Source organism: Mirounga angustirostris, unplaced genomic scaffold, assembly GCF_029215605.1.
Source record: "Mirounga angustirostris isolate CCGP_5_RB_7025 unplaced genomic scaffold, mMirAng1.0.hap1 SCAF_3, whole genome shotgun sequence".
NCBI lineage: Eukaryota > Metazoa > Chordata > Mammalia > Carnivora > Phocidae > Mirounga > Mirounga angustirostris.
The window spans coordinates 102342707-102360447 of record NW_026991711.1 but is presented as its reverse complement, the minus strand read 5'-3'; the positions used below and the strand labels follow the sequence as shown (position 1 = coordinate 102360447).

General features: G+C 39.1%; 1 protein-coding gene across 1 annotated transcript in view; it reads left to right on the top strand.

Moving 5' to 3' along the window:
• Positions 1–587: 587 nt before the first annotated feature.
• Positions 588–17741, top strand: part of MAP3K19 (mitogen-activated protein kinase kinase kinase 19) — a 64934-nt gene continuing 47780 nt past the window's right edge. The window contains exons 1-4 of the mRNA XM_045867491.2: positions 588–664; positions 4986–5181; positions 14742–14930; positions 17001–17155. Coding sequence (XP_045723447.2) covers positions 588–664; positions 4986–5181; positions 14742–14930; positions 17001–17155 — 617 coding nt within the window. The remainder of the gene's footprint in view (positions 665–4985; positions 5182–14741; positions 14931–17000; positions 17156–17741) is intronic.

The window sequence follows — 17741 nt, the reverse complement described above, 5'->3', positions numbered from 1 at the left end:
AGTATATAAATCCAAGTTTCAAAGCCGTTTGCTGGGACAAATACGTATGCTGATTTTAAATTTTTCTATGGCCTAATTTCGAGTGTATCATTTGATCCTTCAGTCCCTAGCAATGTTCCAAGTACACTGCTTATTCAATGTTGATGATAATGATAATGATGATTAAGTGACAGCAATTAACCAAATGTCTGCTTCCCTCAGAAGAGCTTAAAGAAAACAGGCACTACTGGTGGGAGTATAAATTGGTGCAGCCATCATGAGGAATAACCTGGCAGTATTTCGTGAAATTAAATACATTTCGATTCATTCACCTTATTTTGTTTTATTTTTAATTTTTTATTGTTACGTTAGTCACCATGCATTACATCATTAGTTTTTGATGTAGTGTTCCATGATTCATTGTTTGCGTATAACACCCAGGGCTCCATGCAGAACGTGCCCTCTTTAATACCCATCACCAGGCTCACCCATCCCCCCACCCTCGACTCATTCACCTTAGAGAAACTTTTGCACAGTGCATAACAAGGCCTGAACAGGGATATTTCTTGCAGTGTTGTTTATGGAGTGGCAAGTTGGAGGCAACTTAGATGTCCATAACCAAGGGACAGGATAATAAAGTGTGGTGGAGACATGCTATGCAGCCATTAGAAGCAAACAAACAGAGGTACGCATAAGTACAAGGTTAAAGCTTTAAAACAAAGTATTAAGTTAAAAAGTAAGTAATAATACCATTTGGGCAAGTTTAAAACATGCACACATACATAATGGCACTACATGCTTTTAGAACTATCTACCCATCTGAGGATACCTCTTGGGCACATCAGATTGGCTCCTGTGAGGCAGAGGGGAGTGGGAGAGATCAGAGTTGAAGAAAGAAAAAATAAAACAAGAGGAAAACTAGACAGAGCCCAGTACTGCTAATGGGTATGATCAACCCACCCCTCTCTACCTAGGATCCAAAGAGATGAAAATAGGCTTACTTTATGAATGTTCCTGTAAATACCAGTTGCATTAAGTCTTTTTTGGGTGCTAGCACCAACATGTCTCCTGGGTGAGAGCCCATTTTGCCAACACCTGTGCCTAATTCTCCTCATCTGTAAAATATGGATAATAATACTACTCTCCGGATGGTGGTGTTTGGAATTAAATAGATAAAATACATGTAAGGCATTTAGAATAGCATATGGCATGTAGTAAGCATTCAATAAATGTTAGACATTACTGCTGTTATGATTATATTATTAATATTATTATTAGGTAACAGCATTTTGAACAAAACTAGGGAGAGACTTGAGGAATTGATTCTCTATTTCAATTTATTCTCTATTAGAAATTTAGGGGAAAATGGTATTTATTCTAAGAAATTTAAATCAAAAGGAATAAGTGGTAATGTTAAATGTCAATTAGAAAATAAAACGAGGAGCACCTGGGTGGCTCAGTCAGTTAAGTGTCTGACTCTGGGTTTCGGCTCAGGTCATGATCTCATGGGTCACGGGATTAGCCCTGCATCAGGCTCTGCACTCAGTGGGGAGTCCACCTGGAGATTCTCTCCATCTGCTCCTTCTCCCATGCTCGTGCTCTCTCTCTTTCTCTCCCTCTAGCTCAATTAAATAAATAAATCTTGGAAAAAAAGGAAAAGAAAATGAATTGCAAGAAAGATTGTGGATTGGATTCTAACCACTAGGTCTATGTTTCTAGAAGTTGTCTAATGATAGAAATCACCTGAAAGCTTGAGCAAAAAAAAGGTATGTCCTAGAGACAGTAAAAAAATAAGTGGTTGCCAGGTATTGAGGGTCAGGCATTGAATAGGTGGAGCACAAAGGATTTTTAGGGGAAACTAATAGTATAAAGGTGGGTACATATCATTATACATTGGTCCAAAGTCCTAGAGTGTACAACACCAAGAGTGAGCCCTAAGAGTATGTTCTAAACTTTGGATAATAATGATGTGTCAATGTAGGTTCATCAATTGTAACAAATGTACCAGTGTGGTGCTGGATGTTGATAATAGGGAAGCTGTGTATGTGTGGTGTCAAGAGGCATATGGGAACCCTCTGCACTTTCCATTCGAATTTGTTGTGAACCTAAAACTACTCTAAAAAAAATAAAGTCTATTTAAAGCAAGTCTATTAAAATTAACTAAATAAAATGAGTCTATTAAAATTTTTAAAAATTAAAACAAAAAATGGGGGGGTGGAATCCCCAGTCTCATTCTGTACAGGATAAATCCAAAGGAACTTGGGAATCTTTATTCATAACAAGGGAATACCAAAATTCTTATGCTCAAGCTAGTTTAGGAAACTGCACTCACCCAAGGCCACATTTCTTGGAGAGCCAAGGAAACAAGACACCCTACTTACATGCTGACTCTGTTGCTGACCTCATTTTTTTTTTTAATTTTTTTAAAGATTTTATTTATTTATTTGAGAGAGAGAGAATGAGAGAGAGCACATGAGAGGGGGGAGGGTCGGAGGGAGAAGCAGACTCCCTGCAGAGCAGGGAGCCCGATGCGGACTCGATCCAGGGACTCCAGGATCATGACCTGAGCCGAAGGCAGTTGCTTAACCAACTGAGCCACCCAGGCGCCCTGTTGCTGACCTCATTGATTATCATTCTGTAAAAGCAAATGGCTGCCTACCCCAGCATCAGGTCTTCCCCAGTTGCCCAAACACATCCTCTTGGACCCATTTCTCATTTTCTATGGCCAATCAGTCACAAATCCTTTAAGCTTTACTTTCAATGTCTATTTTTGCCTTTCTATTGTCTATCATAATAATCTTCTCAAAGTACCACTGTTCCTAAAAGGCACTACTCAAACTCTCCATGGGCTTCCCAACCTGTTCGGAAGTAAAGTGTAGATTCCCATCGGGTCCACTCTCTCCTCATTGATCCTGATTATGGGCCTCATTCATGCCCTTCCCCTCGTCAAAACTATCCTTTCCTCTTCACTCCAGCTCTCCAAATATTATTGATACCCTTTTTCCCATGGAGTGCTCCAGTCACATGACCATCCCATTTCTCTGACATTGTAAGATTCATTATTTGTTGCTTGCTTTGACAATTATAATTTTTTTTCCTTCCATTTTGTCTTAGCTATTTTATGTTATTTTCGATTGTGACAGGTCAATGAAAACAAGGGAAGGACATATAGTAGTCTCTTAAATGAATGAATGAATTTATCAAATAGTACTATTTCTGGGGTGAAATACATGTTCTCTTTGAAAAAGAAGGCCCTATATAATCTGGCCTATGAATTCTAAGGCATTTGTGTGTATAGAACAAGAAAGACCAATTCTAGACATTTTCTTGTTTATTTTGGTTAACTTTTTTTTTTTTTAAGATTTTATTTATTTATTTGACAGATAGAGAGCACAAATAGGCAGAGTGGCAGGCAGAGGGAGAGGGAGAAGCAGGCTCTCCGCTGAGCAGGGAGCCAGATGCGGGGCTCGATCCCAGGACCCCAGGATCATGACCTGAGCCGAAGGCAGCCGCTTAACCGACTGAGCCACCCAGGCACCCCCTTATTTTGGTTAACTTTTATCCACACAGGTGTACTATGAAATGGGCTTTTTGTTTTCTTGTTTTCAACATAATGCCAGTTCATTGCAAGTAAATTGCCAGTTCAATGAAATAGCATATACCTACCTGCAGTGACTATGGTTTCAGAAGCTGAAGTTGGAATATAGAGTCTGACAAATGATTTTGTGCTGTTTCCAACAGCAAGAGGCTCCATGGGGGAGATAATCTGGTGACTTCAAAAATTGCACTCTAAGAGATATTTCAATGATTTGGAAAACTGAGATGACATATATAAAATCAGGATTTTCCTGGAAAATCTGGAATGGTGGCCACCATGCTCTTCAATGACTCACATTGTACTAGAGTTATTGAGGATACAAAATGTAAGGCATGGAATGTTCCTGCTACTGAGGAGTTTATGGTATTAGGAAAATAGAACTTCCATAAAGAAAATAGTTACAGGGATTTTAATAAACAACACTAAAGAAAATAAAATCCTACAAGAATTTTCACCAATAGAATGTGCCAAAGCTTTGGTTTAAATTATTATTATTTATTTAAATTCAATTAGCCAACATATAATACATCATTAGTTTCTGATGTAGTGTTCAATGATTTATCAGTTGCATATAACACCCAGTGCTCATCACATCAGGTGCCCTCCTTAATGCCCATCACCCAGTTACCTCATCCCCCCTCCTACCTCCCCTTCCTCAACCCTCAGTTTGTTTCCCAGGGTCAAGACTCTCTCATGGTTTGTCTCTTTGATTTCTTCCCCTTCAGTTTTCCCTCCCTTCCCCTATGATCGTCTGCACTATTTCTTATATTCCACATATGAGTGAAACCATGTAATTGTCTTTCTCTGATTGACTTATTTCACTTAGCATAATATCCTCCAGTTCCATCCATGTTGATGTAAATGGTAAGTATTCATCCTTTCTGATGGCTGAGTAATATTCCATTGTATATATGAACTACATCTTCTCTATCCATTCATCTGTTGAAGGAGTGCCAAAGCTTTGTATATAGTATTTCAGATCCTCACCAACCATTTGAAGAGGGGATTTTTATTTCCATTTTAGAGATGAGGAAATTAAGCTTGGAAAAGTTGCATGATGTGCTCAAGTTTACACAGTGGTAATCTGTGGAAAAACCCAAGTTCTTTCAGGCTCCAGAGCCTCTGTTCTTTCCATTCTGGTGTTGATCCATCCTTTCTTCTACTGTACCACAGCAGAGCTCACAAAGTGATGGTAAAAATTGTTATTTATAATTTAAAACATGTGCACAGAACCAAGACTGATGGGATTACTAGGTTTTCCTCTTTTTCAAAATTGTCTTAAAAACTGTTATAGTATTTTATACATAAAAGAGGGAAAGAGGTGACACTAAAGATAGAATACGTTACATTTGAACCACCCATGCTTTGTTGGCTCTCATTTAATTAAATTGTTTCTCTTCTTTGGCAGGCAATTATATGGAATTAGCAAGATGAATAAAAATAAACTGATTCATGATTTCCTGGAAGTAGTTTCAAGGGGTGATGTGGAACTCATCTGTGACTATATTACTAAAGTCCATTCCATCCTTGGAAACCTTAACTTTCAGCATCCAAAGACTGGGAATACACCTCTCATTACTGCAGCAGAAGAAAATCTAGCAGAGGTACCATGTGATGTCCTGGGGCCCATGGGTAATCTTCTGAGCTAAGGAGTCCAAGAATGAGCTGCTTACAAATAGCATAATCACTTACCTCTATAAAAGAATGCCTGAAGGCAGGCTTCAAAGGGAATAGGAAAGGGCTTAGAATGGGGACAAGAGGATGAAAAAGACAAATTTCACTCAACTGAGCAGGTTGATGCCTCTATAAGTTCTTGAGAGTCTAAATGCAAGTGGACCCTCAACCCTGCCTAGCCATCTAAATAGCCTCTCTCTTGACTATATTCTTAGCTTTTTTCTCTTTTGACTCCTTTCTATTAACACTTTTTAAACAAATTATAAAATGTAGCATATATGTTAAAATATATATATACAACCTAAAGGAAAATAATGACATTAACACCCATGTACCTACCATCCAAGCCAAAAATTAGAATGTTTCCATCCCTCAAAAGCCTTTTATATTCTCCTCCTGAATTGTGTCCCCCACCCTTCATAATCATTATTCTGAATTTTGGGTTAATCATTTCCTTTGTTTTGCCATCTCTGCTTATATTCCTAAATAATGCATTATTTACTTTTTCCTGTTTTTGAACTTTATGAAAACAAACTCATACTACATGTGTACCTCTGTAACTTGTTCCTTCTCTTTGTTATTGTGTTTTTGATATTCAACCATTTTGAGACATATAACTGTGGTTTTTTGTTTTTACTGCTGTCTAGTAATACATTTATGCCACAACTTATCTGTCTGTCCTACTTGGAAGGACATATGGGTGCTTTCCATATTTATGTGATTACAGACAACAATGCTACTTTCCATTAGAATTTAATATGCTTAGATATCTCCTTTCTGATGACACATAAATAAACAAACACCTCCACTGATCCCACATCCTCCTCCAACCACATCCTTTCCTCTCTCAGACTTCTTCATCTGCAGATCTATGTCAAGAACTATGAAAGATCTAAGATTTTACTCTGCTTATAACCTAACAAGTTAGCCTGCCCCAATTTCTTAGATCCTTGGCATAAGAAACAAAACTGGTTCAGAGACAAAGGGCACTTTATTACTCATAACAATAGGATTACCAGAGTATTATCAGTTTTGTATCATTTCCCTCATCCTAATTCCCACAGGACAGTAGGAAGAAGACCAGATGACCCCTGTTTAGACAGTAGGTTAGATTGCAGCAGGAGAGGAACTCCAAATTAGGGAGCCCAAATCTTTTATAATGGGTAGTAAGCAAACCTACTCCTTGCTTCCAAGGCTGTTCACTCTACAAACAAGCTTGAAAAGAATGTCTGAGGCAAAGGCAGTCAGTGCCTCTGCTCATACAACTTGTAGAAATGTGAGAAACCCAGAGAGACTTGTTTCCTAAAAATATTTACCTTTCACTTCTACATTGTCTTGGCTCCTGGTGAATTTTCCCATGCGCATACCACTCTGATTACTCTGACCAACAGAGGCTGGAACCACATCCATTAATTTGTCTCATACAATATTTAGTCAAAGCTACTATCAATAGAACTCCAAGAAGTAGAATGAGGCATATTGTAAACTAGTGTCAACCATGCCATCAATGGTCCTGAACCCCTCCAGCTGAACAAATCCTGTCAACCAGATGGCTTTCTCCTTAAGTTTCTCTGTTGATCTTCTCTCTTGGTCCAAGGCATCAACCCAGGTAAAGCAGTCTGTAGTAGCCATTGCACAGACTTCACCTTGACCCACAAGGAGGAAATCTAGGGCAGTTCTATCATTCATAACAACCCTGGCCAGTGACTTGACTGCTGACCTGAATGTCTTGAAGGGATGAGGTGGTATCATTGATAACTTTAGCTAAAGGCAGAAACAAATTTTGTTCTACTTTTTCTAACTGGACATCTGTCTTAGGGATAATTGTCCACAAGGGGCACATAAATGACAAGTCAACTATCCCCCAGGGAAGCTCCCTCAAGTAACCAATGGTAGCTTCATTTTGGGAAAGCTCTGAAGTTATCTGAGGCTACATCATCTACTAATGGTATTTACTTAAAGATTTGAAGGTCTCTTTTGACCACCCCTAAAGCATAAGTCATTATGTTTTCAGGAGCCATACAAGTTAATGCCAGGTTTCTCTATAAGAGGTATAATCTTGGGGGTACCCCTTGGGGACAAAAATATGGTGTTCTCAATTGTTGGGCTCCTTTGAGTGGGACCTGCATTAGTCAGGGGGCACAGGTTGACAATGTCTCCATGTGATCTCTCAGATGGCTGGTTAGTCTTAGGATTCTCAATTTAATCTGAGTAACTGAGTCTGGTCCTTGATTTGGGAAGATTATCAGTCCTGTTTGTCCCTGCTAACAGCCAAGCAGCATTCATCCACCCCCACAGAATGAGAAGTGATGGCTGCGGGAATGGGAGTGGGAAGAAATCTGGAGGTGTAGACGGGTTTTACATGGAAGGTGTAAGAGGTGGGGTTGTTGACTGCAGTTAGTAATAGACTTTTTTGTAAAGCTAAGGGAACTGGCAATCAAGTCATGATCAGGGCTGTCTGGCAAGGAATAGAAGACCCAGTAGTCAGTCAAATGTAAGGTGCTTTGAACAGTTTGGGAGAAACTCTCCAGGACATTTTCTTTCATGAAGAAAATTTCCTGGGTGTTTCTAAAGAACAAAGGTCATCAATGTCTCTCCCTTCCCTGTACTTCATAAGGGTGAAAATGCTCTCTCTTTAGGTACCCTCAACCACAACAAAGTCTGTGTATCCCATTTCAGTGGCTCAGCTTCACCTCGTAACAGTTCTCTACTTTGTGCCCAGTCTGTGTTGGTGGCTGTGTTGCCATGTCTAATATGATGATGGATTCAAGCAGCAGTGGAGGAAATCTGGGTTGTATAGCATCAATTAATAGTTTTATTCCAGTCTATCTCATCAGAGAATGGACGCTTGCCACGGGCTTCTACATGACTTGACCCAGACAGTTTGCTTCCACAGTTTATGGCCCTAAAGAGAAGTGTTTTTAATCCGCCGGTCTGTAATTTTCTAAGTGGCAGGCCCAACCGCCAGACCATTGGCAACAGCCCAAGAATCAGTAAAAATATAACAAGGCTCATCAAGGGGAGTATTGGCCAGAGCTATGGGAACAGCCTTGAGTTTTACCCACTGAGTGGAACAACCATGTCCCTTGCCAGTTCTGCACAGCTGGCACTGAGGCCAACCAGCTGCAATAGCCCAGTGCACACATCAGGTTTCATCTTGACTGAACCATAATTGACACAGGCCCAGGCACTTAGGGGAATCCCTATGAATCGAAGTACCTTTAAGCCAGAAGTTTTGCTTCAGGTGGTGGAGTGGGGGTGGATGGGTGGGTAGAATTTCCAGCAAAGGAAAAGATACCATTTTTTCATGTGAAGCAAAGATGCCAATGTGTCCAGGCTAGTTACATTCTTAAATACACCATTTCCATTGGACAACATGCGCATGTGTTGAAATCTGAATCTAAGAGAGCCATAAAAGTTTGAGTCTCTCCTTCCCCAGTGTTCATCACATAACCATGTCAGTGGCTATGACCTTCAGGCCCCTTTGAAGACTGGGTGTCCTTGGCCCCACTTAAAATGATCTTTCTCCTTAAAGCAGCTGAGGTCAAGGTATAGGGGGAGGGAGGGATTAGGAGCATGGCGAAAGAGAGTGGCTCCAGACCAATAAGCAGAGGATATTTACTTTTGGTTTCCAGAAGCATTGAAGCTTCTTGCTGTTCAACAAAATGAACTTCCAATGTTTTTGGTCCATACAAAGCTCTTTATCAGGTGGCCAGGTCATTATTACTGACACCATCTATTTCAGCCTCAGGGATCCTTGACTTAGTGGCCATAGCCATATTGCTTTCTGACTGGAACTGCAGGGTTTGCACCCTTTGGTTGACTCCAGCTTGGCTTTCATAGCAAGGCCTTTTTTTTTTTTTAATTTTTTCAATTTTTTTAAGGATTCTATCTTAATCTGAATCATTTGCTGACCTTTTGTCATGATAACATCTTTACATTTTCACTTAGTTTTAACATAAGGGATAGGGGAGTTTTCCAGGGTAGTGGGGCTAATCACAAAAATTTGCTAGATTTCTTTGTGTCATTTTCTCTCTCTCTAATGGGTCATCTACATTAGTATTATAACCCAATCCAGGCCAGTAAGAACCTGAACACCACTTCTGTGCTTTATCATGGGAACTTGTCTGTCTCAAGGAAATCTTTCCAGGAGGTTCAAAGCTCCCTTACAGTAGCTGAAACCCACTGCAAAAAATTCTGAGACTTTTATCATCATTAAATGGATCTAAGCTTGTCAGCAGGAAGGGCTGAGCTATAATATAACTATTATCACTCTTCCTTAACAAACATAATGCATCTCACTACCCAGATCCCAAATGAATGAGCCAGAGTTCAAAGCCTGGTTTTTGCCTGTATCAGTCATGAATTTTCCTTCTTTCCTGCTCAGTGGAGATACCCATTTCTGTAACTGTTGTCTGTAAGGGAGTAGAATCTTTTGCCCACCCAGGACAAATCTTGTATTATTTGTTATAGTGGCAGGGACCTGAAGCCAACTGCCAGATTGTTGAGGAAGATAGCAGACATAGAAAAATTATCAAAAACCAGGGAACAGTTGTTTTTTGAACTTATTTCCTGTTACCCAGCCTTTAATTACCTCCCAGTTCCTTAAAGAGGCATTGGTAGTCAATAACATGGAGGATCGTTTATTGCCCAATTGACCATACAATTTGGTCAACATATTTGCTACCACTTCCCATGAACTTTCTATAAATCTCATTAGTTACCCCATGGAGCCCTCATTCTTCCTCTATCATTTCTATCTTTCTTATCATCTCATCTTTTGCAAAAATTAGTAACTGTGAAACACCTGAGATTTTTCCTTAAGTTAGCCTACCAGTTTCAGTCTGGCAGAAGACACGAGACTCCTGGGTCAGAGGAAAATGACAGTTTACTATTCACAACTGTAATGGCCAGAGTATCAGCATTTCCTTCAGTTTCCACAAGGCAACGTAAAGAAGTGATATCTGTACATGCAGTGGGTTGAATAAAAAGAGGGGAAACCTGAGCTTAGGAAAACTGAGTCTTTTACAATAGACAGTAAGCATGTTTTCCCAATGCTCCCAATGCTCCAGAAAGAGACACTATCTCTATCTTGCAAAGTCATTCATTATATACACTTCTTTGAAAACATGGTCTAGAACAAAGGCAGTCAGCACATCTGCTCACAAAACCTACAAAACACAAGTTCCTGGAGTTTCTGGAGAATTGTCTTCCAACAGCTCCTCTAAAGAGTGTTCTTCTGGTCAATCCTCACTGCCTCCACTTTCTCACCTCTTCAAACTACTGCAGTCTGGCATTGTTCCCTACCAGTCCATTGAAACTGCTTTTGCTGATGTGACCTATAATGTCCTTTATGACCTTTCAGGTATTAGCAGCATTAGATACCAATTTTTCTTGAAATGCTTTCTTCCATTAGCTTCCTTCTGGTTTTTCCCCCACCTCCCAGGCAATATCTCTCCAGTCACATTATGAATTCTTTCTTTTCATCCATTAAATATCGGTGTTCCTTAATGATAAGGGGGTGGCTCCTAATTCTGTATCTCAACTCACATCTCTCACCTGAATACCTCTGTGTGTGTGTGTGTGTGTGTGGCAGATCTCAAACATAGCATGTCCACATTGTCTTCATTGTTTTTCTCCCCAAATCTAATTCTCCTGAGGAACACCAGCATCAGTGCTTTCCATTTTATTAAATAGCATCAGCATCTATTTATCTTAAATCATTCATTTACTCATTCCTAAGACATTTATTCATGTGATAAGATCTCTTGCAATGTGGACTTACATGCTAGTGAAGGTGAAACACAACAAATAAGGAAACAAAAAGCACTTAATTACATTACAAATTGCTGTTAGTGCTTTGAAATAACCAATAGAGTGAATCCTCTTTTAATAAGGTGGTCAGGAAAATCTTCACTAATGTGGTTACATTTATGCTAGGACTAAAGTAATGATAAAGGATGACATTTGAAGAACTGTTGGGGAAGAAGGGATAATGGAGATAAAGCCTCTTCGTTAGGAAAAAACTTGCATATTTGAGGTAAAAAGGTGACTAGAACTTGCAGCGGAAAGGGGAAGAGTAGCATAAGATGAGGCTGGAAAGGAAGGCAGGGCCCAGACCCCGTAGGACAACCAGGCATGCAAAGGCATTTTTTAAAACTGCTTTAGTGGGCGCCTGGGTGGCTCAGTTGGTTAAGCGACTGCCTTCGGCTCAGGTCATGATCCTGGAGTCCCGGGATCGAGTCCCATATCGGGCTCCTTGCTCGGCAGGGGGTCTGCTTCTCCCTCTGACCCTCCCCCCTCTCATGTGCTCTATCTCATTCTCTCTCTCAAATAAATAAATAAAAATCTTTAAAAAAAAATAAAATAAAACTGCTTTAGTGAGATATAATTCACATACCATACAATTTACCCATTTAAGGTGTGGAATTCAGTGGGTTTTAGTATATTCACATGAATATAGAATCGTCACCATGGTCAATTTTAAAACATTTTCATCATCTCAAAAAGAACTACCCACCTCCCTGCCCCCCCCCAAAAGAAACTCTGAACCCTTTAGCTATCTCTTTCTATCTTTCCTCCTTTTCCCTGCCCTGGCCCTAAGCAACCACTAATCTACTTTCTGTCTCTATAAATCTTCCTATTCTGGACTTTCATATAAATGGAATCATACAGCATGTGGTCTTTTGTGATTGGCTTCTTTCACTTAGCATACTGTTTTCAAGATTCATGTTGCAGCATGGATCAGCACTTCATTCCTTTTCATAGTCAAATAATATTCTGTTATATGGGTATACCGCATTTTCATTATTCACTTGTCCATTGATGGAAATTTGGGTTGTTTCCATGTTTTGGCTATGATGAATAAGGCTGCCACAAACATTTGTGTATAAGTATTAATGTGGTCATATGTTTTCATTTCTCTTTCATTCCACTTCTAGAATTCCTAGGGGTGGAATTACTGGGTCATATGGGAACTCTATGTTTAATCATTTGAGGAACTGCCAGAATGTTTTTTAAAGTGGCTGTACCATTTACAACAGTGTATAAGTGTTCTGATTTCTTCAGAACCTTGACAACACTTATTATTTTCTGACTTTTTGAATCTATCCACTGTAATGGGTTTCAGACAAAGGTATTTGGAAATGGAGAGACCTATTAGAAGGTTGTTGCATTGTTTCAGGCCAAAGATCATGGTGGCCGGGTCCTCAGTGGCAGTAGGGAAACTAGACAAAAATGGACTGAAGTGAAAAACCTGGGGATTATCTTGATTTCTGGCTCACCATCAAAACCCACATCTAATCAGTTCTATCTCCTAAATATTCTTGGATTATGCCCTCAGTTGCTACAGTTCTACTACCACTTTCCTGATTTGGTACCATTTTCTCTACATGAGGCCACTGAGTAATCTCATTGGTCTCTCAACTTCTGCTCTTCCCACAGTGATTTTTTTGGAGTGCTGATCTGATCATGTCATCTCTCTGTTTAAAATCTTTCACTGGCTTCCCATTGCCCTGAAGATACAACTCTAATTCCTAAAGGGAGTTGGTAAAGCCTTTCAGGATTTATCTACTGTTGACTTCTCCATCACATTTCCTTACCCTCCATCCCCCATCCTGAGCTCCATGTCTAATTTATACTTCCAGAGCTTTGAGTGTTATTTGTTCTTTTGTCCTCTGTATTCGGCATCTTGGACTTTCCATAGCAAAAATACCATGGTTGAGTAGCTTAAACAATAGAAATTAATTTTTTCATAGTTCTGGAAACTGGGAAGTCCAATATCAAGATTCTAGCCAATTTGGTTTCTGGTGAGAGCTTTTTTCCTGGCTTATAGATGGCCACTTTCTCTCTGTGTCCTCACTTGGCAGAGAGAAAGAAAACAAGTTCTCCTGTCTCTTCTTATAATGACACTAATCCTATCAGATCAGGGCCCCATTTCTAGAACCTCATCTAACCTTAATTACTTCCTAGAGGCCCCCTCTCCAAATACAGTCACATTTTCAACATATGAATTTGAGAAGAAATAATTCAGTCCATAGCATCCACTGTACTTTGTTTACACTATATCCTTTGCTTGAAACAATCTTTCCCCTAGCCTTTGCCTAGTTAACTAAGTCTGATCCCTCAGTTCTCAGCTTAATAGACATCATTTTCTCCACGAAGTCTTCCTGGACCCTCCAAGACAGCTTAATTCATTTCTTCTAAGTGGCCACCTTCAGTCTCCTATATTTACCCTATCATTGCATTTATCACACTATGTCACAATTGCCTTTTTATCTGTCTCTGTTCCTCATTAGTTTGTAAATGCCTTAAAGCTTTGTTCCTGCCTTGTTCATTGTTGGAATCTCAGCACCAAGGACAGTTCTTGACCCATGTTAATCATTCGATCTTATTTGTTGAATAAATTATGTATCAACATTGTGAATAGCATTTATTTGCTCCCTAGAAATACTTGTGGAAATATTTGTACTTTCAAGAATGTATGTCTAAATTTGGGGGGTTTATATTTTATTTTTTTTAAAAGATTTTATTTATTTGAGAGGGAGAGAGAGTGCAAGAACAGGGGGAGGGAGAAGCAGACTCCTGCTGAGCAGGGATGCTGGGATCATAACCTGAGCCAAAAGCAGATACTTAACTCACTGAGCTAACCAGGAGCCCTGGGTTTTATATTTAAATTACAGATCATACTAATAGGACTTGGATGCTTTATGTGGGTTTAACATAATATACTCACAGACTTCTAGTTTTAAGAAAAGAATAGTATCCCCAAGGGGTGCCTGGCTGTTAGAGCAGGTGACTCTTTTTTTTTTTTTAAGATTTTATTTATTTGAGAAAGAGGCAACACAAGCATGTGGGAGGGGCAGACTCCCTGCTGAGCATGGAGCCCAATGCAGGGCTCAATCCCAGGACCCTGAGATCATGACCTAAGCTGAAGTCAGATGCTTAACCAACTGAGTGACTCAGGCACCCCAAGCATGTGACTCTTGATCTCGGGGTTGTGAGTTCAAGCCCCATGTTGGGTATAGAGATTACTTAAAAATAAAATCTTAACAAAGAAAAGAATAGTATCCCCAAATCATCCATGTCATGGAGATTTTTGTTTTCCTAACTTAAAAAAGGCAAATAGCAATCATCAGCATTCAAATCAATTCTTCATTTTTATGCCCCTCTTATTCTCCTTTCCTACATCATGAATCAAAGCCATGTCTAACTAAGTTTTCTGAGTAGCCCTGAAGATACTATTTGCACTCAAAAATGTAAATAAGAATGGGGACGCCTGGGTGGCTCAGTCGGTTGAGCGTCTGCCTTCGGCTCAGGTCATGATCCCAGGGTCCTGGGATCGAGTCCCGCATCGGGCTCCCTGCTCTGCGGGGAGCCTGCTTCTCCCTCTGCCTCTGTCTCTCTCTCCGTCTCTCATGAATAAATAAATAAAATCTTAAAAAAAAAAAAAAGAGTAAAAAATGTAAATAAGAATGTTGTGGTGTTGCAGGTTGTTGAATTTCTTCTGGAAAAGGGAGCAGATATCACCCTTTGTAATTACAGCAATCAAACCGCAGTTCATGTGGCTAATTGCGATGTGCAAAGACAACTCTTGGCCATCAATGGAATCCAGGCTCCCCAAATGCAACTTCTACAAAGTTCATGGCAAGGCAATCTTGAACAACTTCAACACTTGCTGGTAAGTTAAATTGATGTTTGTTTCTGCCTTTGGATAGGTGAATGGTAAGAAAGGACTACATAGGACTCCTTTTAAAGAAAAATAAGTTCTTTGCAAATGCAGTCCCAGAAAGTTTCAGGAAGAAAATAGGAGAAAGAAACAGGATCAAAGAGGATACTAGGGTGGAAAACAGGATAATAAAACACAGCAGCGGCCTATTTCCACCTTCCTCCAGCTGGATGTTAGAATGATGGGAAATGATATGCTCCCAGGATGCCCCTAGAGAACTGCTGTCAACTTGCTCAGAGGAGTTCCCTTGACATCATTGCCATTTGTACAATTGCTGTTTAGATCCCTTTGGACCAGCTGCACTTATTATCTTTATCCTGAAAAGGGAATCAGAGAGCCTATGCTTTGCATAATATTTAGTTGTAACCAGAGGAGTTAAGAGGATATGTTTTTTACGTGCTTTCTTCTAAAGGTATTGATCTTCTTGTTTAGATCTTCTAGCCACAGATACGCTTTCCCAAAGTAACTTACAAAACCATATACATAACCAAGGACTTTAATTGTCGGTGACCGGCAGCTGCCTATTCTTGGTATTTACCTTCAGAGATACTGTCAGATCACATGATCTTCCAACTGAAAGAAAATCAATTGCTGCTAGGAAACAGTTTCTTCTAGTCCCTATGGTAGAGACACAAACAGATAAAGAGAAAGTGAACAGAATTCTGGTCACCTAGAGTTCAAAGAAATCTACAACAAAATCCAAAGAACTCTTTAAATTCTTTTGTTGTATTAAACCATAGTCTAAAATTGCCATATGTCATAACTGAAGCTTAGAACACTTTTGAAAGACAATAATTTTATTTCAATGGTATTTGTAACAGTTGTTATAATCCAAATGTTTTCATAACCACATTTTTCCACCCTAAATATTAGCAGCCACTTTTTAAGAAACTGGTGCCTATCACTGAATCCAGAACTTAATAAGCAGATATGCTGAATTAATGTGCTATTGGAAGGGTACTCTCAGCTCAAACCTTTCATGTTGGTTCTAACTAATAATAAACATTGATATAAGAGGTAGTTTCTTTTCAGAGACTGAAAAAAAATATTAACTAATTAATTCCCATAGCACGCCTCTGAGGTAATATCATTATCTTTAGTTTGTCCCTAGAGAAACTGAGGTAAAAACATTGACTATACTGATATGGCATAAAGTGAAATAGAGATGGAAATTAGTGAGTTACTTTGGTCTACAAAATAAGCAATTTGGATAATTTGGCCTTACAGTGGTTTTTCAGTTCTGAATTATCCAAATTAAGTTTTACTTTCATTAAAGCAGCAAATATCATCTATATACCCACCTACATTTGACTGTTTATATACAGTTAAATGAGCTACCTTATTATTGTGGATCATTCATTCACTCCACAAATATTTATTGAGCATGTGTCAAATTCTACTCAGTGCTTTTCATATTCTATCTCCGATCATCAATCCTCTCCCTGCAGCAGAGGCTGGGAGTCTGCTTTTCCTTCTCCCTCAGCCTCTCCCCTGGCTCAGCTCATGCTCTCTCTCTCTTGCTCAGTCTCTCTCTCAAATAAACAAACAAAATCTTAAAAAAAAAAAAACAACCCACAGAGAAGACATTGTTTTTCCTACTGGCAGCTGAGGACTCTGAAGGTTAGAGAGTAGGATTGCCAGATTTTGCAAACAAAAAAATACAGGACATTCAATTAAATTTGAATTTCAGATAAATACCAAATAAATATTTTAATATAATTATGCCCCCAGTGAAAATTATTCATTGCTTAACTGGATGTCCATTGATTTAATCAAGTGTCCTTGATATAACCTTATCAGCGAGGTTAAAGAATGAGCTTAAGGAAGTAAAATTCAAACCCAAGTCTGTCTGTCTCTTAGGCCTGTGTTCTTTCAATTCATCAGCCCCTCCTCAATATAGATACTGAGAAAGAATGTACTGAGGTTAAAATGAAAATTTGGCTAAACAAGGAAAATGCAAAGATTAGTATAAATAGTCACACAGTAAAAACATAACAGAAATTAAGCTTCTTGTTTTTAAAGGCATCTGAAGAGTTCCTGGATATAAATTTCCCAAACCAACATGGCTTGACCCCTCTGATGCTGGCTGTGAGGGATGTGGATCTGTTTGAGGGTCTTGATATGTCAACAGTCTACAGACCTGTGGAGGTTCTGTCTGAGCTCCTCAAGCATCACGCGTGAGTAAGAGTGGTCAGTCAGCATCAGTGGAAGAGGTTCTATGTCACTGTTATTTTTAGAAGTCACTTGTAAACCTAAACATATAGATTGCTTTTTGCAGTCAAATGCTCTACCACTGAGCTATACCCCCATATAGATTGCTTTTTAAAATTCTACATATTGGGGTGCCTGGCTGGCTCAGTCGGTAGGGCATGTGACTCTTGATCTCGGGGTTGTAAGTTCAAGCTCTGCATTGGATGTAGACATTGCTTAAAAATAAAATCTCAAAAAAATTTTATATTGAATTGAATGCACATGCATGTTCATAAAAGAGACTTAGCAGTTGCATGTGATGTACAGATGTTAGATGTTGCTATCTATTATTCTTATGATGTTGACTATTTTTTTGTTTAAATATTATTTTGGTAGTTATGAGGAGTGTCAAATATTTCTTGAGTATGTAACTCCTTACCCCCAAGTTGTTACTAATTATTTCAGAAAACATTGTCAATTATCAAAAGCAATTTATAGTAGTGATTTCCAGTTATCTAAAAATTATTATATGCCAAAATGCTCTTTAGGAGGAGGGTAAGTAAACAATTAGCT